The sequence below is a fragment of the Sus scrofa genome, chromosome 15 (assembly GCF_000003025.6).
Source record: "Sus scrofa isolate TJ Tabasco breed Duroc chromosome 15, Sscrofa11.1, whole genome shotgun sequence".
In the NCBI taxonomy this organism is placed as follows: Eukaryota; Metazoa; Chordata; class Mammalia; order Artiodactyla; family Suidae; genus Sus; species Sus scrofa.
The window spans coordinates 19,504,815-19,530,190 of NC_010457.5; the positions used below are offsets into that span (position 1 = coordinate 19,504,815).

At 42.4% G+C, this 25,376-nt stretch overlaps 1 protein-coding gene across 4 annotated transcripts in view; it reads left to right on the forward strand.

Moving 5' to 3' along the window:
• Nucleotides 17,231–25,376, forward strand: part of LYPD1 (LY6/PLAUR domain containing 1) — a 37,775-nt gene continuing 29,629 nt past the window's right edge. The window contains exons 1-3 of one of the 4 annotated variants that reach the window (XM_013983958.2): nt 17,231–17,654; nt 18,183–18,482; nt 19,772–19,909. In XM_013983958.2, the coding sequence (XP_013839412.1) occupies nt 18,431–18,482; nt 19,772–19,909 (190 nt within the window). In that variant the 5' untranslated portion in view covers nt 17,231–17,654; nt 18,183–18,430. 4 annotated transcript variants of the gene reach the window in all.

A 25,376-nucleotide genomic window follows, 5' to 3' on the forward strand; every position in this document is an offset into this window, starting at 1 on the left:
ATATATAGAAAGGATATTGTACTTGCTCATGAAATTCAGAGCTGTGTCTCCAGCTGTCCTGGAGACTTAAGTACAAAGCCATAGAAGGATGGACAGATGACACTTTTAAAAACTTTATTGAAGTATGGTCGAGTTCCAATGTTCTGTTAATTTCTACTGTACAGCACAGTGATTCAGTTATACATATATGTATGTTTTTTCATATTCTTTTCCATTATGGTTTATCACAGGATGTTGAAGTTAGTTCCCTGTGCTATACAGTAGGACTTTGTCCTCCTATAGATAATAGTTTGCATCCGCTAATCCCAAACTCCCAATCCAACCCCTTGGCAACCACAAGTCTGTTCTGTCTATGAGCCTGTTTTTGTTTTGTGGATATGTTCATTTGTGTCATATTTTAGATATCATATGGCATTTTGTCTTCCTCTTTTTGACTTAATATGAGAATTTCTAGGTCCATCCATATTTCAGTGAATGGCATAATTTCTATCTTTTTTATGGCTGAATAGTATCCTGCTGTATATATACCACATCTTTATTCATTCATTGGACAGATGAATCTTGCCCTGAGAAGGTGGCTCCCCTGCATCCCCCAAGTGCCTGAATCATGGGAAGGTTACTATTTCAACTGCAGATCTACCTCGTTTCTGAAACCTTGCTTCATAGGCAAAACAAAAGGAATGGTTCCTTTCACCCCCTGAAGATCTGTGCCCGGTGGGAAGGCGGGAGGTGGGAGGGAGAGCAGAATTTTCTATGATTAATCTTAGCTCCTGGACCTAAGAAGTCAGAACCATGGTTTCCTAGATTGTTGGAAGGCACTGTTATTAACCAGAGACTTTAGTTAACTTGTTCACAAGTCAAAGGTTTAAAACTTGCTCTGCCTATCATCAGCCAATCATGTGTTTCCAATGTTACTGGGTGAAAAGCTTGGGTGTTTCTCTGCCAAGGTCCCTCCAAGGACACAGCCCCAGAAGTCCTGTTAAATGAGGCCACCAGTCACACATAAACACATGTGCAGCTGCTTTTCACTCAAAACGTGCTGCTTCCCATCCTAGGATGAACATATTGATGTTATCACACACATTTTCCCTTTCCGCAATTTTTTTCTTGAGGCCAGAGAAAGAGACCCTCTCATTATTTATTTGGAGTGTTTGATAGGCCTTCTTTGAGAAGGTCATTGTCTGCAACAGTAAAATAATCATGGGATTTCTGGACAAGCTGGCAAAAGAAAAATGATTCATTATTTCAAGAATGATTTTGCCTTCAGCCCCCAAAATGGATGTCTCAACAATATGTAAGAGAGAGTGAGGCTTAACTCATTATATGAAAGGTTATATTTTAAAGGGAAAAGAAGTTCAAACATTACATTTTTAGCTCTTCTGTAATATAACTGGGGTCAAGGCAATCTATCTGTTACCCCCGTGGTCTTCTGGATGTTATTGTACTATTATTGTCTTTGCAAAGGAGGCCTGCCTACCCTCCTTCCGCTCTCATCCATTTGGGCTAATGAGATTGGGAGAATTTTTTTAGGTTCTATTCAAGCACCAACCCCTCCCCTGGCCCCTTGTGGAATGTTGGAACAGATAGCATATTTGTTCATACAGCTCAACTCAACCTTCCATAGTTTGCCGTATTGCACAAAATTGTGCATCTCCACAGCACAATGGGGGATGCTCATGGGGGATGGGGTGGTTATGTAGCTATTTAACTGCTATGGATAGGATTGTGAAATAGACCAATATACAATTAATGCACCCATGTCTAGTACCAAGACACCTATTATGTTGGGTTATTTTTGAAAGAAAGTGTGTTTGGCATCAGCGCAGCCCAGATACCAGAAGTAAGGCAGCTTGACTGATAAAGCTACTGAATTTTAAAATGAAAACTGGTGAGGCTGAGTGATCAATATGACCTTGACCACTCAGCAGCCAAATAACTTATGGAAATGATGTAAAGACCCGGTGAACTCCTTTGCCTGCCAGAAAGGTTTTAAATAATATTTTAGGAAAATCAAAAGCAAACATCCCCTGGACCTTCTTTACAGATTAGATCTGAAAATGAAAGACCCTGAGTTACACAATTAACTATTGATTTTGTTGATCCATCTTTAATTCTCATAGCAATTGAGTTGTGTTTACACAGCCGTGGTAGGCAGCATACTTTACTTGGAGCAAGGCACTTTTCATTTTTACATTCATTTAACATTAAATTGTTCTGTGCGTGTGAGACAAAAATAAAGTTTATTTTTATTTTTGCAGAAGGTTGACGTACACCTCATAAAGTGGCATTAATCCAGCTTAGGCTGTTCATAAAGAGTATCCCTTTTATATTCCAAGAGTCAGTTTGTCCACTGATTATATTACTTATGACAGGGAAAGACTGAAAAACACCTGCATGCTGCCTGGTACTAGAATGTTGTCTGAAAGTAGCTGTAATTGAATCTCCTTATGGTTTCATTTCTTCATTTCATACACCCAGTAATATCAGCAGGTTTATCACCCAAATAGTCAGCCTTATTACTCCTCCTAAGAATGTCATTGATGTCTTGTTTACACTCTCACCTAAAAGCACCAAAACACATCACCAACTTTCCAATGTCTTAAGGAGGTATGAATCTGAATTTAAACAAATTGCCTGGGACTGGTTCAGACCAGGAAGGACAGCACTTGCTGGCTGAAGGAAGAGTTTAATAAAAGGGTAGAGCCAGTTTATTGTGGGTCTGCTCTTTTCAATAACATTGCACCCCGAGACAGAGGCTTATTGGCTAGGCTCTTGCTCCTGGGTTTTTAGGAAGTCATGGCAGCTGCTGCCTCACCAACTATCTGCCAAGCAGAAAAAGGCCCCAGATGGCTTGGAGCTGAGCTGCCCCACCAGAATGGCCAAGGGGTATGAGTCCACACATCTCAGCTCCTGGCAGAGAGAGTAAATTGCTTTGGCCAAAGAAAACAGTAGTCAGATGTACATTCATCCAAGGATTGTCATAGTTCTTGAGGCTGACCTGGAATCCCAGAGACCAGGCCCCGGCTAATATGACTTAGGGGCTGGGAAGCAGCAGGGCTATGATTCAGGTGAACATCCGAGACAATCTAATTTTACATACCTCTTCATCATGGAAAAGTAGACATTATAGAAAACCCAGATAACTCTGTGAGCTCAGAAAGGGAATGATGTGGTGAAAACAGATCTAATAGTGACTGCATTCATTGATAAGCAATAAGTATCAGTTCTCTGAGGTGCTAGATACAATGTCAGAATCTGAGAAAGAAAGCAGCACCGAATCTGGTGTGTGGCCTCCAGAAGTGTTTCATTTCATTGAGAAGTGGGACATTGATGTGAAAAGACCCTACAGAATACCATGAGTATTAGTGCAGGGTCAAAATGCATAATTTAGCCACTTAGGCCAGGAATTCATAGAGTGAATGAGGTAGAAACTGTAGGAACAACCAGCAACTGTTAACAACAAAAAAGATTGTTATGAAAACATGGTTACTACTGACAATGATATTGACTCTGAGAAAAGAGAAAAAATTTTTCATTTAAGCATGTTAAATTTAGGAGATAGCTAGGCCCAGAAAAATTAAGAAAGGTGCATGTAAATAGTCATTAGTTAATCTATGGATAACTCATTTGCCTGAATGATCTTATAGACTAAAAATGGAAGAAGATCAAAAGAAGCAAAGCAAGTTCAGGGAATTACTTTAAAATTATGATTAGGGGGAGTTCCTGATGTGGCTCAGCAGGTTAAGGACCCAATGTTGTCTCCCTGAGGATGTGCATTTGATCCCTGGCCTCACTCAGTGAGTTAAGGATCGGGTGTTGCTGCAAGCTACAGCACAGGTCACAGATGTGGCTCAGATTCAAACCCCAGCCCTGGAACTTCCATATGCTGCAAGTTCAGCCATAAAAAGAAAAAAAAAATAGGATTAGGGTAAAGGGGTACATTCAGAACTTTGAGTATGCCGGGATATTTGTGTTGTAGATGCCATTATCAGATGAAGTAGTGGACTAGATAGACTAGTCAAACAGTTCTCAGGGATTCCTCTCCTAATATATCTGAAGCTTTGTTCTATATTGACATCCTATTGAAAAATCCTTAGGATGCACCTTCCATGTGAGCAGTGACTTCGTCTCATACACCGCTGGATCTCCTGTGTCTAGAATACTGTCTACTATAAAAAAGGTGCTCAGTAACTATCTCTTGAATAAATGAATGATGTTGCAGGAGCAACATACACTTAACTATTTATTTAAATGCTTATTTATATTTAATATAAATATTTAAATAAGCATTTAAATATTGCTTATTTAATACTTAGTATTTAGTAAAATATTTAAAATGTATTAAAATCAAGGTACAGAGTTGAAGTGATGATTGTCACTGTCATATTGTGGAAGCTCAAGGGATGGAATCCAAAATGAAAGTAGATTCCCATTGGCATTCTCCCAACTGGCACATTCTTCCATTGGAGAACCCCCAGTGCTTACCGGGTAATGAAGAATGAAAGCATCTTATTATCTCTACCAACTAGAATGCAACACACAATGTAAAGCGTAATGTTTCTGAATCCTTGTAACAGTCCCCACCAAGAAATCTCCTCTTTAAAACAAGGATCCATAAATTGTTGCTGATTCTGAACTGCCCTGGCCCTCGGGATCCTGTGTGGCAAATATCCTTGGGAGGAGTTCCCGCTGTGATGCAATAGGATTGGAGGTGCCTCCACAGCGCCAGGATGCGGGTTTGATCCCCAGCCCAGCACAGTGGGTTAAAGAATCCAGTGTGGCCATAGCTGTGGCATAGGTGTCAACTGCAGCTTGGATCTGATCCCTAGCTCAGAACTTCCATATGCTATGGGGCAGCCAATGAAAAAAAATAATAAAAACCTTGGGAAGTAACTTTATTCAAAGCAAAGACTGACTGGCCCTAGAACTGCAACAGAAGTTGCATTAGGAGAGGACTAGCTTAAACCTAAGTAGAGCTAACATTCCATCTACAAATATCAGTATGTCTCTGGATGACCCTTCCCTCACGGTCTCATTGGGGTCCATGGCTCTGACAAAGCACCTAACAGATGGCATGCCACAGCACACTATGACTCCCAAGTGGTCCAACAACTTCTGTTAGAAGTAACTCCAGGTTGCCTAATTATGTGTAGGTTAATGAGTAGCACAGAATGTTTTTCCCTGGCTTTGTCCCTCACAACATACTTCATAATAAAAACTTAGCCCTTTTAGGCACACTTTTATGATGTCTACCACTATAGTGGTATTGGACATGTTCCTCTGGAAGGAGAACATCCATGAAAAAATTGTGTAACCCTTTTTTTACACACACCTGATCCCCCAAAAAAACGTGTGTACTATTTTTTTCTTGAAAGAGTAGCTAAACCTCTCCAAAGTAAAAACATATCTGTATCATGCTAGAAAAGACAGATGGTCCCTTCATGCAGTATTTTTCTGTCAAAGTTCATGGGCTCTCTGTGCTTCAACCACACTGACATCTAACCAGGTGTGGCCCACCTCACTGGACAGATAGGTATCATACTTAGGACATGAAATGATGGAAGATTTAGTTAAAGAAAAAAGTCTAATCAATCCTTTAAGATAAATGATTAGCATATATACAAATATATTATCCATAATGGTGCCTATAAATGAAAGGCAGAAAAGTTTGATGCCCCTTAGCCTGACACCAAGAAGAACAGATTTAGAAATTGCAAGCCAGAACCTGCTCCATTCTTATTCCTAAATAAACATTCTGGCTAATATTTTTGTGCTGGAAAAAGAAAAAGAAATCTAACAACATGGATAAGCACGTTCCATTTAAACAAGCTGATATCAATGAGTTGGCTTGTTTGACCAACTCTAGGTCACTGTGAAACAGTGCAGATTTCACTTTTGGAGAAATACACCAATGTTGATCAAGTCTGATACATTACTAAGGTGACCGATCTATATTCTAAATTAAATTTGTGGGTCCATCCACTACTTGGGAAACAAAAATCAAAAAATACAAACTCCCAGTCTTTCCTAGAATATACAGGATGGATAGGCAAGAATGCCCTACTGTAGAATGCAGGGAACCATATTCAATATCTGTGATAACCATAATGGAAAATAGTAAAAGAATTATATATATATGTGTGTGTGTGTGTATTTGAATTGCGTTGCTGTACAGTAGCAACTAACACAACATTGTAAATCAACTATATTTCAATAACTTTTTTTAAAAAAATACAAGTTGTCTGTTACATTTAGGATGGAAAAGCAACGAGGTCCTGCTGTATAGCACAGGGAAACTTGGGCTAGGACATGATGGAAATAATATGAGAAAAAAATGTATGTATATGTATGACTGGTCTCTTTGCCATATGGCAGAAATTGACACAACATTGTAAATAAATCAACTATACTTTACTAAAAAAATTTTTTTAAATACAAGTTTTCAAATGGGCATTTCAAGTACTGGCACTACTGCTAGAGAAATCACAATGTGTCCTTTGCATGTTAATATAACATTTTGCCCAAACTTATGATTATATGTTTTCCTTTTCCCAGATGCCTTTATCCTCCATAAACAAAGTTATAATTTTCTTTATGTTCCTTTTTTCTCTTTCCACTGAGGACCTTGTCCCATATCTTCCCCATTTTCCATACATGGGAACATTTCCTATCTCTTTGATAAAATGACTTCTCTTGCCTTCTGTCCTTTTGATCTAGTCTTTAAATGTCCTTGGTGGCCACTGTTTATCTCCAAGCTGAGTTCTTTTCCTTTTCACAAAATATATTATTCCCAAGCAACCCTAAGCTTCCTCCTGTACTTCTCTCTGCTTGCTTTTTTTTTCCCAAAAAGTCAGCTCATTTTTCCCCTCTGGGTTCAGGGGTTCTAACAGAGGTCAGTGAAAGTCACTGATCATGCTAAAGGACAGTGATATAGTTGATAATATACTCATAAAAGCACATCTCAGCTGAAAATTACTCTTTCACCTAATAAAACCAGTTTGCCCTGGAGACAGTGAAGAATCTTCAGGACCCCAAGAAGGAAACAGAGTGCCCCCAAATGCTGAATCATTGGCGTGTGGTTGGATGGGAAGAGGTTCTCTATTACTGATCTGTCACATTAATTTTTCAGAAGGGCAAGTGAAGAGTAATGTGTCCAATTGAGGTTATAGAGGGAACTGAGCACTGGAAGAAAGTAATTATCCGAGTTGGAATTTGACCAGGTTAACAAGGTCAACACCCCTATCTCTCAAGAAAAGTCTGGAGGGTCTTCTGTGTTCACCAGAGGTCATCTTACCTCCTTTTATGTCTCATTCAGAAAGCGGCTCCCCCAGGAATATAGTAAGAGGTGGCCTTAAAGAAGAGATTAACTGTGCCTCTGAGAAAAGAGCAATGACTAGAGCTGTATCGTTTCCCTGGAGGTTGGCCTGCCCCCAGCAAATATCACTTAACATAGACTTTGAATGTACACAAATCTTCAACCAAGAGACCCAGGATTAAAACACCTCCTCCCCATTCCCACAGGAGCAAAGCACATAATCATCTTCTCAGTGCCCAAAATTTGTTCATCAGAAAAGAATGGGAGAAGACATGCTTTCCGATTTAACTCAAAGCTCAGGATTAGCCAGACGCTCTCCGCTATTTGATCCATCTGCTTCCAAGCGGAAGCTTGCCTGTCTTTCCCATCTGCTAAATCACCTCACTCCTATTGCTTTACCCATGGAGAGGTCTCTCTGCCTCTACCAACTCACTGCAGTCTCCAAATTTTCCTGCTTCTTCTGGGCCCCAGTACGTATATGGCTTTAGTTAAAATCTGCATCCTCACACATAATGAGATTTGTTGAGTGGTTGTTGGGAGCATAGTAGTGATGGCTCTTGTCAGTTTTAGGTGTTTCTTTCCATATGGAGGAAGGTAATACTCCTGGTGTCTCTAAGCCCCCCTCATTCACTTCTCTGCAGGAGGAGAAGTGACTTGTTTAAATAGCAAATTAACATATACACACTACTATATATAAAGCAGATAAACAACAAGGACCTATTGTATATCAGGGCATTATATTCAACATCTTGTGGTAACCTATCATAGAAAAGATATATTCTTTAGATATATCTGAATCACTTTGTTGTACACCTGAAACTAACACAACATTGTCAATTAACTCTACTTCAATAAAAGAAAATTTACAAATAAACAACAAGTTTAGGAAGGGAACAGGAACACCTTAGGCCCACCTCCTGCTCTCCCTACCCTCTCTCTGGAGTCAGGCTGGCTATGAGAAGCACACCTTCTGTTCTGCCCCTTTATGCTGTAGGTTTTATAAGAAGACACTTGCCCCCAGCTCAGGGCTGCCAGTTACTAAGCCTTTCTATTCCAGGACCACTGTTAAGAAACACATCTTTGCAGATAGAAACCTCATTCTCCATATAAGCCTTCTCAGTGATAAAGCTGATGCTTGAGCCTCCCCTCACTTTTTACCTTTTATCTCGTTCTTCAGTTCATTCGAAACTAGGGTGTGGAAGAGAATTATGTGTTGTGACCTGAAATTCCAAAAATAGATGCATAGAAGACATACAATTAAAAATATTTTAGAGTCATTGAACTTTAAAGAGTGGGAAGATTAAAAAAAAAAAACAACTTTAGTGTAAAAAAATAAGGTTCAGAGGGGTCACACAGCTAATTAGCACAATGTCAGGAACTGAACATTGGTTTTCTAATACCTGGTCTTGTGCTATAATGATTAAAATTCCAAGTTCTGTCTCAGGCTTTTTCTGCTTGAGTCTTGATTCTCTAACTTAGTAGCCATGTGTATGTGGCCTAAATATTTAAACCTCTCTACTCTCTATTTTCTTATTTGTATAATAGGAATGAAAACGGTACTGTCTCATAGGGTTAGTGTAAAGATTAAATGAGCTAATCCATGCACTGCATTCAACACACTACCTGACACGTAATAAAAACACACTATAAATGTAGCTTTTATTTTCCTACCACATGTCTTGTTGAACTGATTGGTAGTGAATCATTATAGCAACAGATACATAAGAAATTATGTTGATGAAGATGTCATTTACATTAATTTGTTCTAAAAGTTCTAATCCTCTTCATAAATATTAGTACCCAGCCAAAGAATGGCTTTTCATTTGAATTCCACAAGTAAATTTGAATGTCTTGATATTTTACAGTAGACATATTAACCAATATTTTCAAGATATAGTCAATGGATGAGAAACAGAAATAGATCCACACACATAGAAAACAACAATTTATGGTTACTAAAGGGGAAAGAGAGAGAAGGATAAATTAGGAGTCTGGGATTAACAGATATACACACTACTATACATAAAACAGATAAACAACAAGGACCTACTGTATGGTATAAGGAGTCATACTCAATATTTTGCAATAACCTATAATGTAAAAGAATCTGATATATGTGTGTGTGTATATATATATGTATATTACATATAATATTACATATAATATATATATTATTTGCTGTATACTTGAAACTAACACAACATTGTAAATCAACTGTACCTCAACTTTAAAAAAAAAGAAGGAATCTTTGAAAAAATATGGTCAACAGATGGAAATGTATATGAAATATCATCATAGAACACTCATCCACTCTGCTCTATCATGAATTTGCCACTTGTTTCTCCCCTGCTGTGGGCAGAAGTTGCTGGCTGTACATGTATATAGCATGTATCTTTCTGAAGTTGATATCATCATGCATGTCTTTTTTCTGGTTTATCACTTCAGTTTTTCTACACCACCGTGTATATTCTCCCTATCTTTTCTTATGGCAAGGTCACATAACACCTTCTATTCATTTGATCCTTTCTAGTGTTCAGGTAATTGGTCTAGACGAAATCTCTCCTTCTGATTATTGTTGACTGTGGGGAAAAATGGCATGGGCTTCCATGCTTAAAACCAGGAAACCAAGTTTCCAGGTCTAATTTCACCGGAATTTGAATTTGAATTTGCATGAACCCCAGATGCCATAAACACCCCATGTAAAGTACACCTGACACTAGCCTCCCTCACTTTCCAGGCTGAGGTAAGAGCAAAATGAGATCATAGATGGGAAAACTCTTTGAAAATCAGAGTTATATATCATTTATAACACAGGTTATAATTCCTGAGTCTGGGGTGGAATTCTTAGAACCCCTTGGGATAGGCATATATCTGTCTGTGTTTCTGTTTTTACAGTGATTTCATCCATTCCAAAATCCAAAGGGTAAGAGACAGGCTATGTGGGCAACTACTAGACCTGACATAGTCTTAGAGTGGTCTACAGATGCAACAGGGGCACATTAATTACATGGGAATTTCTTGGAATGCCCTCCCTCTTACTTACTGGGTATATTAATCCTGCTCACCCTTCAGAAGCATTCTAAGAGCCAACCCCCTCTTTTATGAAACTCTCTCTGAGAATCAAGACCACAGATTATTCACATTGTAGATTGGTTTGATTGGTTATTTAACTACAAGGAATTAATTAGTTAAGGTATAATTATCAAGGGATTTCTGGAGAGTATGTCGCTATCTACTTCTTGTTTGATATTATTAATGATGTCATCATTATGGGAAAGATAGGAAGATATTTAAAAAGAAGCAAAGCTATTTATTTTAAATTTGAAAATACATTCTTGCCCCTTTTGGCCGTACTTCTGTTCCCAAGTGCAGTAAAAAGCCCCACTGGAAAGTGAACTGTACAACTGTTGCCACCTATAGGTGGCAAGTGTAGTATATGGATTTTATCATAATTCCAATGAAATACACTATACAAAGGAAATGACAATGTTTTATGAAACCCACGCATTCTTCCTCAGTAATCTTTACTGGGTTCGTTATCATTAATATCATTAATATTGTTGTTCTGTGATTCTTTTTTCAGATGCTCCCCTTAATTAAAGATAATATTTGCTGATATTTGTGAAAAACCTTCTTTTCCAGGATAGAGGTTAAGAGCTTGGGCTCTGCAGGCAGACTGCCTAGGTCCAAATCCAAACTCCACCACATACTTACACAAGTTACTTAACTTCCTTAAACGAGTTACTTAACTTCCCCCAGCCTCCAGTGCTTGTAAATGGAGATAATAATGACACCTGCCCTGTAGAATTGATGTGAGGATGAAAACAGATAATCCATGCAACGTGCTTAGCAGAATGTCTGTGCAGAGCAGGCACTCAATTAAATGCTAACTGTTATTACTTAATTAGTGTTCAAAGCACCTTCACATTCTGTTGCTGAAAAGTGATGTGCACTATTTTGCTGCCATTCAACAGATCCATCTTTATCACATTACTGTTGGACCGCGAGCTCTCCTTATGGTTTTAAATCTAAATGTTATGTGACTTCAAATTTTTAAAAATACCTGAGATCTGTCTGACAAAACAACGTTGAGGCTGCCTCTGGTTCTAAACCAAGACAGGAAGTAAGCTACTTGTACTCTTCACTGACAGGGCCACTGGAGAAACCCAAGCCAACAGTTGAGACTCTGCTGATGCTAAAGAAAGCTGAATCCATCATCCAGTCACCATGGAAACTAGCACCAGGCTAGGTTTTTAGGGGGAAAGCTGGTGGAAGAAGGGGGATGAGGAGGTCAGCAAGGACATTACAAAGAAGTATAAAACATTTCTACTTCAGAAATCCAAACAATACAAAGATTACTATTTGATATGCATAGTGGTTTTTAAATTATTGTTTCATTTTTAATATAAGCAAATAATTACAATCAGAGGTTTTAAGTATAAGCAAATATTGCTCTAGATTTAGGGCCTTACCTTTGAAATCAATGATCTGTATTTCTGCACAGTGGCAGTGGACTAGATCTAAGCAGTTGCTTCTGCCTTTGGACAAGGCGCATACTCTGGAGATGACCACAGTTCTCACCACTCCCTATAGCTCCCCAACACTGAGGCTGGATATCAATTTGCCCTCATTGGCGCTCTTATACTGATGTTGTTCTTGTAGTCCTGAAATATTTTACTACCTGCCTCTCATCAAAACTGTGAAAATAAATGGAAGATCCAGAGTTTCCTATGGTGTGGTGGGTTAAGAATCTGCAGTGGTTCAGGTCACTGCAGAGGCACAGGTTCAATCCCCAGCCTGGCACAGTGGGTTAAAAATACCTGGCATTGCTGCAGCTGCGGCTCAGATTCAATCCCTGGCTGGGGAAAGTCCATATACTGCAGGTGCAGCCATTAAAAAAGTAGTAAATAAATAAAAGGGAGACGAACAAGGCATGTGATTTTTTTCTTACAGTGGGCCGTTCCTTCATGTCCATCACCTATTTGGCCGTGTAGCCTTTGTCATAATTAACTAAAGAACCAAACCTACATACAAGATGTACCATTTGTGTCCCACAGACAATGGGTGTTTTGGTGGTAAATCACTGCCTAAATACACTCGGTTATACTTTTCACCTGTCTATCGCCCCTCTAAGTCTGCAAATTCTAGTGATTCTGAAATGTGAGCATGTGTCAGAATCACCTGGTAACCTTGTTAAAAAACATTTGCTGGGACTCAGTGTTTCTGGGGTAGTAAGTCTGGGTGGGACTCAAGAATTTGCATTTCTGACAAGCTCTCACATAATGCTGATGCTATAGGCTGTCTGGAGAGCACAGTTTAAGACCCACCGATCTAGAATAAGAATGCTATCTTGCTATTATTTATCATTCCATTTATTGAGCACCTACTCTATACATCAGAGCCTTCAGGTATTTTGTTTCTAATACCTATATCATTCCTGAAATAAGGTGTGTCTTATCACCATTTTACCTGAGGAAGGATGCTATGGCAAAGTGGAAAAGTTAAAACTCAAGCTCAGGTCTGCAAGCCTCTGGGGCCTGTCTTCCTCCTGCCCCCATTCTGGACACAACTGTATCCAGCTGTGCATCCTCAGCACCAAAACCTTTCACCTGCCTCATGATAGCTTCTCTAGTAAATGTTTATTGAATGAATTGAGAGCCACATTGACCAGAAATAGGCAAGGAAAATGATCGTGGTTGCTGAATACAGAAAAAGGGAGAATATACTCAGGTGAGGAGGAAATTACATTGAATGCCCTCTATTTACTTCTATTTGGTACCATCAAAGCTTTCCTACTCTCTCATGTATTTTTCGCATTATACTTTATAATTTTTTAAAAAGAATGCTTAAAATTGGCACAGCATGAAAAGGGACTCTTGCCTGAAGTTATTCCTAATTATGAAGCCACTTTTCTGTAATCACCTAGGACTCTGTTCCTCAGTCCCTCTCTGGTTTCGAGGTAACCATTTCAGATTGAAAATTAGCTCTGTGAGTGATGCTCCTGTATGTTAATAGTATAATGAAATAAGCACCACTTTTTAAGGATGATTTCATTCCCACAGAATTACACCAACTTCCATAGCAAGAGAGTAAAAAACTCTATCTAAACCCGCTCTTGGGACCCCGGAGCCATCCACTTCTCTTTTTCTTTTCTGTTTCTATTAAATCTTTAGCATGTGAACTCACAGACTTTGGCCATGTCTCTTTTTCCCCAGATCCAAACACAGTCCGTCATTGGACCTTTGACATCCATCATAGCAATGGGAGGGCGGGGTTTTGCGGAGTGGGATTGCCTGTGTTAGGGCCTTGGACAGGAGCAAGAGGGATGGTTTGGCATATTTGGGTGACAAAATGAAAAAAGAAAAATACAGGACATCTTGTCCTTGCTTACACAAGAGCCTGGGTTAGTAGAAAATAAGAGCATGGAAGGCAGCCAGACAGGAATTCGAATCCTGTTCTCCATCACTTGCTGAGCGACCTTGGGCAAGTAACTCTGTCACTGAGCCTTGTTTTCCTCTTTAAAACTGGGGCGATGTAACTTCCAGGCTTGGGGAAAAAAGGTTTATAGATAAAATATGTTCAGTGTCTTTTATATGGTGGATGTTTAATAAATGGTAGCTATTGTTATCATCTCTAAGGCCCAGTCCCTTATGTTTGGATGGAACTTTTGCGTGAAAGAGGAAAAGATGAGAAATGGAGTGGCTCTAACACCTCCACACTTGTCAGTTTCTGCATCTCTGCCTTCCTCTCTCCTCTCACCTTGGATATCAGGGGCACCTTAAGCAACTGAATATAGGCATGTTTACAGAGTTTACCTGCATTAATTATCAAATAGGCCTGCAGTATTTTATGAAGTCCCAGAGACTACCAGTAATAGCCTATAAATATCCCTGTTTAAATTGGGTTTGGAGTTCCCTTTGTGGCTCAGCAAGTTAAGGACCTGACAGTGTCTACATGAGGATGCAGGTTCGATCCCTGGCCTCACTCAGTGGGTTAAGGATCCAGCGTTGCCGCAAGATGCAGCATAGGTTGCAGATGAAGCTCGGATCTGGCGTTGCTGTGGCTGTGGTGTAGGCCGGCAGCTGCAGCTCCAATTTGACCCCCAGCCCGGGAACTTCCGTGTGCTATGGGTGTGGCCTTTAAAAAAGGGGGGGAAAATGGTTTTACTAGAACCTCTGAGGGAAAAGTTACTGTGGTACAAACCTGTTACTGTGATTTTTAAGCCCTTGGACCTTGAAGAATCTACACCCCCACAGCCCAGGGATCTCTTTCTAATAATGTACTTAGAAAGGGACAAAATACACACACACGACAATGCCTGACAGATTTAACATGAACTTAAATTTGATGGCAGTTTAGGGGATTTTATTCCTTTTTACTTAACATAGAACTGCCATTTCTGGCTGCAGTCCAACCCCTATCCATATTTAGAAACAGGACCACTAATAATATGGAGTAAGGAAAGGAGTTTGAAACTTTCAGAAAAATAAGGCACTTTACCTGAATAAATTTCAAATGGATCCATTTAAAATGAAGTTAAGTGGCACTTAACTGATTTGCAAATTGGGACTTATTTATCTCTATAAAATGGTTAGTCTTGATTTATCCTTAAAATTGGCTTTATTATTACATTAAATTATACTAGAAGGTTGTTAAAGCCTTGTAGGTTCCCTCTGTCCCTTTAAATTGTACTTTACACAGACAATAATTGAATATTGGATAGAATAACTTGATTGTGCCAAGAAATATGTTTCTAATATTTTTTCCTCCTTTTATTGCAGAAGTTGAAACAAGTTGAAGAAACAAGAGAAGATCCTGAGAATAGATTATGTAAAATTTCCCTGGAGTCATTCAACAAATATAATAGCAATACCATGATTTTATTAGCAAAAGAGAAGAACTCTCTGAACAAGGTTGAAGGACAAAAGGAAGAAAAAGAAAAAAATGAAGAGGCCTCTCTGAGTAGCTCTGATAGGCCTGGGGTGGACAATTTGGAATCTTTGAGTGATTCTTTATATGATAGCTTCTCTTCCTGTGCAAGTCAGGGTTCAAATGATGTGTAAAGTACTTTTTTTTTTTTTTTCCTCTCAGTGAGCTGGAAATGGAGCACTTAAGAAACAGGGGGGCAGGTGGAGATGACAATAAATAAACTATTGCAGGACCAGAGCCTGTTCTGTCAGATTCACAGCCAGCAACCCGCTGGAGCTTAACTTCCCTGACAGGGCAATAAAAATAGACTCTATTTGTTGTGTTCCATGAGGATGAAAGTAAACACACCCACGATACAGAAGTCTTAATTTTGCACTTTTTTTGAATACTTGTACAGAAGTTGTAAATTTTTTTGGAAAAAAATTATATTTGTAGCAAAAAAAAAAAAGAGAGAGAGAGACAGCAATAAATTGAATCAGTGCCATGCTCTTGAAATGATGAACTAAGTCTTAGAAGTTGATAATATATTTTTTAAAAATTCCAACTCCAGTTTTTGTTTAGGTGATTGTCTTAGTCCTCAAATTGTTAGTGGGCACAGTCTGTAAACAGAAAACAGGGCCTGCGGAAAAACCTGAGGGCACTCTGTAATCTCCATCTCAGAATCTCAATTTGATAGAAACTTTAATTCTAGTGCAGTTTCAGAATCATTGCCAGAGAGATTCAGGTTCTAGTAACAAGTGTAATTCTGCTTCTACTGAAAACGGTAAAGGTACTGAAGTGTGACACTGATCAGAAGCGATGTGTATCAGAAATGATGTAATTCTATTTTCCCTCCAAACATTTCCTTACATCCTCTTCTACTTGGTGTTTCTCTATCACTCTCAACATTATTTGTTGATTATTATCTTCCTGCTCTTTTTATTAAAATCTGGGCAATCTAGAAATGAAAGCAAATTCCTATTTGCAATGTTCACTTTGTAAAAAATGGGTGGTGCTACAAAAATGCTTAACTTTTTAATATCCTTTTTTTCTACAAAGTCTGTTTATATGTAAGGATAAATTCTATTTTAAAGGTTACCGTGTATTTTTTCTAGATGTGAACTATTTATAATTGCTTTTGTACAGGAGCTTGTAAACTAGGCATAACAGATTTTTTAGGATCTATATGGTTACTTTAGTATACACTTGTTTCTTTAAAGAGTATCAGATGATCAGTGTTATTTGGTTAATTTGTGCAATTTGTCATATTTGAACTTTGTTGTCAAATGAAAATTAATGTGTCAATGTCTTTCAGACTTTTTAAGATTCTTTTGTTTTATTTCAGAATAAAAGTCATATCACAATCTCACACTCTTAAAGCTTAAAAGAATTTGTTCAAGGACTCATTGGCCCATTAATTATTTGAATCTCGCACGCGCTCCAAGGAGGAATTCCCTGAAGGAATAAACAAACTAATAAGCAAACTGGCTCTTACTGCTCCAGAAATAGTAATTCAGCCAATTGTAAGATTCTGTTTGCAGATTAGCGAGTAATGGTCAAAACCCTTTTGTCCTCCTGAGGGGTTATCCAACTAGAAGTGAGGGCGGAGTGGGGGGCAAAGTGGGGGAGGGAAGGAGCCCAAGGCAGCTAGGGAATGGTCTCTGCTGAGGAATTATAAGAGAGTCATTTAAGCCCCTTTCCAGATCCGCTCTGCTGGCAGAATAGGGAAGTAAATGATCAGCCTCCCGGCCTTGGAGCTTCCTCCAAGAGGAGGCCTGAGGAGAAGAGCGTGAAGATGGGCTAAGTTTAGGAAGCCGTTACCACAGAAATGGATGCGCCCTAGGGATTTGGAGGATAGGGTGGGAACGTGCGGATTAGGGGCGGGGGCTCCCAGGCGCTCTGGCGGGCTCGCGTACCACCTGCTGCAGGGCTCGGCGGCCAGCAAGGCGAACGTAGCAAGGTGGCGTCCCCGGAGTACTCAAGGTGGGTCGTTTGTACGAAAGAGGAGGGATTGGAGTTCGCAGGAGTCAACCAGCGACCGAGTCCTGGGCTGCGGACGCGGGTGTATATACTAATAACCCGAGGTTGCGAGGAGAGCCGAGGGAAGCTGCCCGGCCTTTTGGAGGAAGGGGTCGGGGGAGAGCAACTCCTGTCTTCACTCAGATCTGCTTTCTAGTGGCGGCTTATCACAGCTGTCCCCAGGGCGGCCCTCTCCTAGGCTAGGCTACAGGACGGTGTCACCTCACCCTCGTGGTGCACGCAACAGACGAACCGAGAGCTGGCTGCCCGAAACAGGCGAGCCGGACTGGGCAGGGTCTGCATCATAACCCGGCCAACCCCGCCACAGCTATATTCAATCCCGGTAACGACCAAAGGGCTTCTCGGAGGAAGATAAGGCGCTGCTGAACTGGACACCTTAGGGAGCTTGAAGGTGTGTAACTTTGCCAGACGCACGGGAACGCGCCCTTCTCCCACAGCCCCGCTGCCCGGGTGGGTTGGGCCAGAGCCTGCAGCGGGAGAACAGACCAGCGCCCAGGGGCGCAGAGGTCTAGGGGCGCACGCCCCTGCGAGGGCCACTGGGCACGCGGTCTTCCGACCCCACTTCCCAGGTCCCACTCTCAGCGCCCGGCCAATCAGTCCCAACGGCACCTGCTGCGCCCTCCTTAAGCTTTCCCGGGTCTCCAGCCTCCCAGCTTTGGAAAGCCACACTATTCTCTACCCTCTCTCCCCTTTCCCCCAGGCGGCACAGTCCCCGGGACGTGCGGAGGCAGGAGAAGAGGGCGATCGGAAGGGGGGTGGGGACGTGGAAAGACGGTCCCATGCTTCCCCGCTCACTACCCCCACCCCAACTCGGCAGCTGTCACGTGGTGCCTGGAGTGGGAGGTGGATAGAAGAGGCGAGACTTTTTTGGGTGCTCTTAATCGCCAGTAGTTCCTTCAATCTCCGTCACCAACTCCAGAGACCCCGGCTCCGCCTGAGAGCGCGAACCATAGGAGCGGCAACCCGCAGCCGGAAGCCCGGCGCGGGCGATGCAGGCGCCGCCGGCTGCACCTGCGGCTCCTCTTGGTGGTGGCGGCGGTCGCTTTGGCAGCAGCGGCGCGGGCCCCAATAGCCTAGGCAGCCACAGCCGCTGCAGCCCGGACATCCTTGGCGGTGGTCGCCGCTTCTGATGAGCCTGCCCGCTCCCGGCCCCGCGGCTCCGGGAGGATGTGGGTCCTCGGCATCGCAGCAACTTTTTGCGGATTGTTCTTGCTTCAAGGTAAGAAGATGAAGATTCGGCCAGCCCTCTGGCCAGGCGCGCACACCCTATCTACCCACCGACCTTTTTGCCTCCTCTGGGCGGGTGCCGCGCAGGGGTTGCCCAGCGGGAGTTTGGCGACTGGTACCCAGAGGCGCTAGATGGGAAAGTCTCCAAATCCCGCGCTGCTGGAGGAGACGCGGGTGCGGCGGATTGGCGGGACTCGGGCTGCTGATGCTCAGGCTGCGCGGAGAAGCTGGGCTGGGGAGGAGGGAGGGTCCTTGCTAGGTCTCCGCGAAGGAGCGAAGGCAAGCGGGGGCACCCACCAAGTTGTCAGGCGTCTCTAGCAGCCCGTGGGAGTGGCGCCGTAGACAGGTGAGCGGCGGCAGGCGGGGCAGTTTATGTCGGGATCGCACTGGGGGTAGATTGCTGCGCTCACCTTGTGACCGATGTGGGGCTGGGAGGAGGTGCGCCGGATCACGGGCTGGTGCGCCCGGGAGCCGGGGGATCTATGACCTCTAGGTGTAGACTGGAGCGCCTAGATTCGAGCGGAGCCATCAGGCTGGAGCCGAGAGAGGTACGAAAACGTCTGGCTCCCAATCGAGATCTGCAGAGCTGGGACCCGGACCGGGAACCGGAGCCAAACGGAGCCCCCAAAACCGGGAAGAAAGGACTGTGGTGCTGCAGCCGGGGATGCGCTCGCGCGCGTACACACACACACACCCCTTCTCGCACGCTGCGGCCACCCTTGCTGCTGCGAGAATCGTCCCGAAGAAAGGCGGGGGACTTGGGGCGCAGCAGCACTTAGCGTCCAGCATCTCCTCCCGAGCTTCCCACTTAGGGAGCCTCGGAGCCACAGCACAGGAATGCCGACTTCAAAAATAAAACTGAAAAGGCGTCTGCGAATGCAATCTCGAATGGTGCCAAAATAGTAATTAAGTCATTTGTAACCAATTAACAATTAGGCAAATCCTTTGGCGTAGACTGGCGCTGACGCAGGTCTCTGGAACTACTTCGCTCTCAGGTTGCATGTTCCTCCTTTCAACTTTCATGAGGAAAGGCCAGGTGTGGTGTTGGATGGACTCCTCGTTTCTGGAGCATGGGTTCAGGGGTCGCGGGCAAAATCCCACATTATCCTGCAGGATCCTTGGCCACCGCGCCGCCCCCTGCCGGCTGCAGCCACATCCGTGTTCCTGGTCGACCCGGGAGTGCGGCAGCTGTGCGTGGCTGCTTGAGGGAGGGGAGGATGGTGGTTTCCGTGGCGGTCTCTTTTGGGGCTGCGTCTGAACCCGACTGCGTCTTTCTCCCAGGGTTGGCGTTGCAAATCCAGTGTTATCAGTGTGAAGAATTCCAGCTGAATAACGACTGCTCCTCCCCCGAGTTCATCGTGAATTGCACGGTGAACGTTCAAGACATGTGTCAGAAAGAAGTGATGGAGCAAAGTGCAGGTAAGAGCCTGGCAGCCCCCCTCCTATTCTCCTCTCCAGCCAGCCTGGGCCTGGGGTGGGAGTGAGGGGGCCAGTTTACATTATAGCAAAAGGGACTGACTTTGATATAATGCGCACACACTGGTTGTCGGTGATTTATTCACAGTGTTGGGAAAATGAAGAGTTCCAAGCTACTTTTATCTCATTAGAGTTAATTACCAGGGCTTCTCCCCAAGGGACTGGTGAGGGGAAGTGTATTTAAATGAGTGGCTCTCCTCTTTTTTATTTACTCTCCTCACCTTCCTTTGCTAAATGCTGATCAGGAGGCTGGAAAATATATGGATAACTAGCTCTACTTGGGCAACTAGACAGTAGCCTGTGAGCAGTGTCAGCTTGAAATATGAAGCTAGTTGAAGTTCCCAGAGGTCAGCACTTGAAAAATGTGTTTTGTCAGAGAGCCATGCCATATTTCTTTGAAGAATACTACAGGATCTTTATTTAATTTTAGAACTAATGCATCAAATTCCAGGCACAAATTGCCAAGATCTTTCAAAGGAATGCAGTTCCCAGCCCAAGTTTAGCAGCTGGCTGAAGGGCTGGCTGAGGTTCTGGGCATGAGGTAAAGGAAGAAAGTGGTCTTGGGAGAGCAAACCTCACTGTGTGGTGCAGAATCTTCTCACTGAGATGGAGCTCCGTGTCGTCCCCCACCTTCCAATAGTCTTATCAAAAATCAAAGTCCTTCTAAAAGTGCAGCTGCCACTTGGGGGAAATGAGTGAAACGAGCTTCAATTCCAAGGTCAAACCCATAAACATAGACTTTGCTATTTTAAGGATGTTAAAAAGAGTGACTGACATTGAAAGAACCCAAGCCTTGCTTCTCTTTAGTTGACTGAAGTGTGCGGCTCAGAGAGCCTGGTGAAGGGTCCACACTGTTAACTGATTCCTTTAACCCACTGGCAATTTAATGCAAGGGCTCTAGTTTTACAGCCAGCACCTTGGGAAAGTAGTTTCTTCTTAGGGAAAGGCCTGGAAGTGCCTCGAGGCTGACCCCACCGTTATTTGGGGAGCACATAGCTCCAGGCTGTGCTATTGCATGGTGAGTGTGCATGTGGCTTTAAAGGCTCTTCTTTGTAGGTCATTATCAGCCTAGGTGTGGATTCTTTCAGTCTTCCTGAAATCTGAAATGTAGTCACTCTCAAGAACAACTTGCTACATGCATTGTTTTGTCATAGGATGTTGTTTCAAAACAGCAAAACAAAACTGATCGGGAGTTTGGGGTTAATAGATGCAGACTATTACCTTTGGAATGGATTAGCAATGAGACAAAACTTATGATGATTCTTTAATTAAGATTGACAAAGTCTTTCTTTCCTGCTTGTGTTTCATTCCTGAGACTTTTAACTGAGCAAAAATGGACTGCCCGGCCACCAGGGGAACTGCTGTGATTTTCAACAGAATCACTCTGAGCACTTTATTGCATCTCTCAGATATGTGTAGCTTTCTTCCAGGCAATAATTTAGAGACAGAAAAAAATGGGAATGTGGACCTATTAGGAGCTTCCTCATAATCCTCTAGGCCACTGCTTACCTGGGTACCATATTTCATAACCTGGGATATGGTTGCCATGAAGAGAGGAAAAGCTGTGAACCAAATTAAGCCAGAAGAGGGTTCTTTCTCAGAATTATTTCTTGCTCTCCAAAAGCGTATCTAAGAGGAACACCACAAACCCCATTTTTAAAGTGCAGTTTTTCATCTGGCTTCCCTCTCTCCTCCACTGTGCACTATAAAAAAAAAAAAGTGGCACAGGTATGATAATGCCTGTCTTTCCCAGATTTGTCAGTGCTGACATGAAGTCGCTATTAGCTTGGTCAAGGAGGGTTCCTGTATCCAGGCCAGGTTCCACAGTCATAGGCCAGAGGGTGACAGACATGGGAGAAATAAGGCAAGCTCAATTGTGAAGTTTGAGGAACAGAAATAGTTGACAGCCTCAAAGGAAAAACCAGTTACAAGGGAAAGGATGCAAGTTTTGCCCATGTGGCATTCTGAGCCTGAATTCCATAAAAATCAGCCAAATGCATGTTCCTGCATTTAAAGAGTGATGCTGGATGGTTGGGAGGTGGGGCCTGAAACCAAGTCCATTTTCATCATGTGATTGTTAGAGACCAATCAATATAATGGCTATTAACCCTCCCCTTGTTGGCAGGGATAGAGGACCCACCTAAAAACTGATAAGTGACCACGTCCTAGTACACTCATCACCACGCTAGCAACAGCTGACTTCTCCTGTGGCCTTGTGCATCAAGCTCTTTGTGCTTTACATGGGGTATCCCCTGAAATATGAGAGTCCTTTTTTTTCTTTTTTTTTTTTTTTTTGGCTGCCCCATGGCATGTGGAGTTTCCTCTGCCAGAGATTAGATATCAGCCACAGTTGCAACCTAAGCCGAAGCTGTGGCAGTACCTGATCCTTAACCCACTGTGGCAGGCCAGGGATCTAAACCTGTGTCCCAGCATTCCCAAGATGCCACCAATTCCATTGTGCCACAGCAAGAACTCTTGGGAGTCCTCTTAAGGCTCCTGTTTTTCCAGGCCACATGACCCACCAGCTTTTAATTCCACTGCAGGCTCAGCTTCTCCCCTATAGAGAAAGCAAGCCCCTCCCTGCCCACCACACCTGTTCAAGGATGCTAGTAGGACTCAGAGCCAGAATGGTTTCTGCTTGACCAGGAACATATATTGTTCTGATGATTTTAGTGCTTTGGACTCATAGCTAAGGGATGTACATTGGAATTCTGTGCAAATCCTCAAGCCTGAGCCCCTCCTTGAAAAGGTCAGTTCTGGAAGTCTATGGTATAGCTGGCCATGGGTCACCCTCCAAGTGACTGTGCAGTGCCCTAAATTGAGACCTGCTGGTCTGGACCAACCTTTTTGCATTAGAGAGGAGGAAAACAAGGGCCAGAAAAATTAGATATCTGGTCCACATCTGCCAGCCAGCTGTTACTAAGAGGCACCTGCTTCCTGGGCCAGCACCTTACCCAGTAAAAAAGGCCACCAGGTTTGCGGAAAAGATAATCCAGGCAACGTGCTCAAGGCTTGGCCAATTCTCAGGCCTGCCAAATTCACCTAATAGGCTTAGTGAGCTGGTTGAGTGGACGAGCCACAAAGAGGATATTGCAAGAAAAGGAGAACCAACCAGTAGGATTTTGAAGTTTGAGTGCTGTGCAAACTGGAATTTTTCATAAATATAGAAAGACCAGGGTTTTAAATGGACTAAGGGATTTTAATGAACCAAGCGAGTTTGACATTAAGCAGGAATGAAAAGCATTATCTTTCCCCCAAAAAATATCAGCAATGCAATATGTTAGTCCTTTCTGGATTAAGTCTGCGAACTCAGCTCTTATGAATTTTGAGGCAGGTACATTTAATTTTCAGTTGGGAAGTACATTTAAAATTAACCTTTACCTGTTCCCCAGAGCAGTGTTCCTATCAGGTGCTGAGATTATTTCCTGCTCTTCTTCCTCTGAGTCATTTATGGAAAAATAAGGCATGGGCTATGGAGAAGGGAAGCCTCCTTTCATTGTCCTTACTAATTGATATTTAAATGTTTGCATAATGAATGACTTGTTCTCTCCAGCTCTGCACTTAATGACTTAGTGTCTCAGTACCAGTGCACCGGTGATAATGACATTTCTTTTGCTCTTGCTTATCACCGCACTGGGCAAAATATTTCAAATATTGATTTTCACTTCAGAGTAGAAGCCCACCCCCCATGAATTTTAAAACCAGGGTATAAAGAATGCAAATTTGCATTTGTTTGACAGTGCAATCTTGTAATTAGAGTTTTTCCTCTTGACTAGATACAGTGAAAGGGGCATAATTTAATTTTTATAGACTAGCCAATTTTGTCCCTTGGTAAAATATAGCTCTGTCAGTGAGCAAAATGTTACAGGTTCTCCTAAACCTTATTTAAAAGTTAAATGTTTTATATTGAGAGAAAGTTCATGGTCCAAATCGGTAACCTAATCGATCTCTTCACCCATCCTTTGCCACGTGCATTAATCTATTTGTCTGTTTTGCAATACACAAGTTACTGATTTATGTGCCATGTTGCATCTACATTATGGCTGTATAAGTAATGGCTATCTTCCTTTTGCTCATTAGGTTGGGCAGAGATGGTTCCACGCCTTGGCTAGGTTAATTTTCTGCCTTATTTTCTCATGAGCTAGATAAGAGGTAGCAGGTGAGGCCCTGAGGTCTCTAAAATAATCAGTCATCCACATTTAGGAGAAAGACATGGAAAGCTAACCATATGGCCCATGTTCTCCTAAGTCTCTGCTTTGCTTAATTTCAGCCAGATTTAAAATAGCAGGCTGTAATTTGTCCTTGGGGTGGGTTTGGTGGAATGAAGGGCCAGTTTTGCTAACCAAGATTGTATCACAGTCCCTTTTTACCTGGATTCTTTTTTTTTTAAAGTGCAGACATGTCCACTTACATACTTGCACACATGGCATATATGTGTGTATACTTTTTTTCTTTAAGGGCCACACCCTGCGGCATGTGGAAGCCCCTGGGCCAGGGGTTGAATCAGAGCTGCAGCTGCCAGCCTATGCCACAGCCACAGCAGTAGCAGATCTGAGCCAAGTCTGCAACCTACACTACAGCTCACAGAAACCCTGGATCCTTAACCCACTAAGAGGCACCACAGATCAAACCCACATCTTCATGGATACTAGTCAGGTTTGTTACCAATGAGCCACAACAAACATAATTCTTGGGGGGGGGGAAAGAGTGAGAATGGTGTATCCTCTTGCTTTGCAGCTATTCAGAATGTAAAAAAACTTAACCTGCATTATAGTATAGGCACAAAGACATTTTCTAACTTTTTTTTCCCAAAGCAGCTTTGTTCAGAGTACCAGTGACATTCGTTAATCTTTCAGTGCCCCCTGTTTGCTCCATATCTTTCTTCTCCTACCTGTTCTCTCTCCTTTTTGGACATCCCAGCCCTTTCTCACCCTCAAATTCATTTTGAAACAGTGAGATAAACCAAAGATTCCACTCAAAGAATAAAGCGAAGAACAAAAATGTAAGAATCACCATATTTTAACTTTGCCAAGGAGACCTCAACAGGTTAAAAAAGTTGAAAACAAAAAAGGTCCAGATGTCAAGAAAGAGAACCTCGTATGTTAATACCGGCCCTGCTAAAAACATTTCCATGTCAACCTCAATAAAGTTATGACTTACACAGGGACAGATTCTGTGTCGCGAATGTCAATACCATCACCTCTTTGGCAGCAGGACCCTGAAAGAACACCTTTCTCTTCAGGGCAAGACATTTTGCCAATCCACTTGTTCATGTAGTTCTCAAGACACATCCACCCCTTTTGTGTGGCAGGCAGAGCCAACTTCTGAGGAGGTATTTGGAGGGTGAATATCAAATGCCTTCAGTTCCTTAGACTCTCCAGTAAATGCAGCATTTGTTTATGTTAACTTT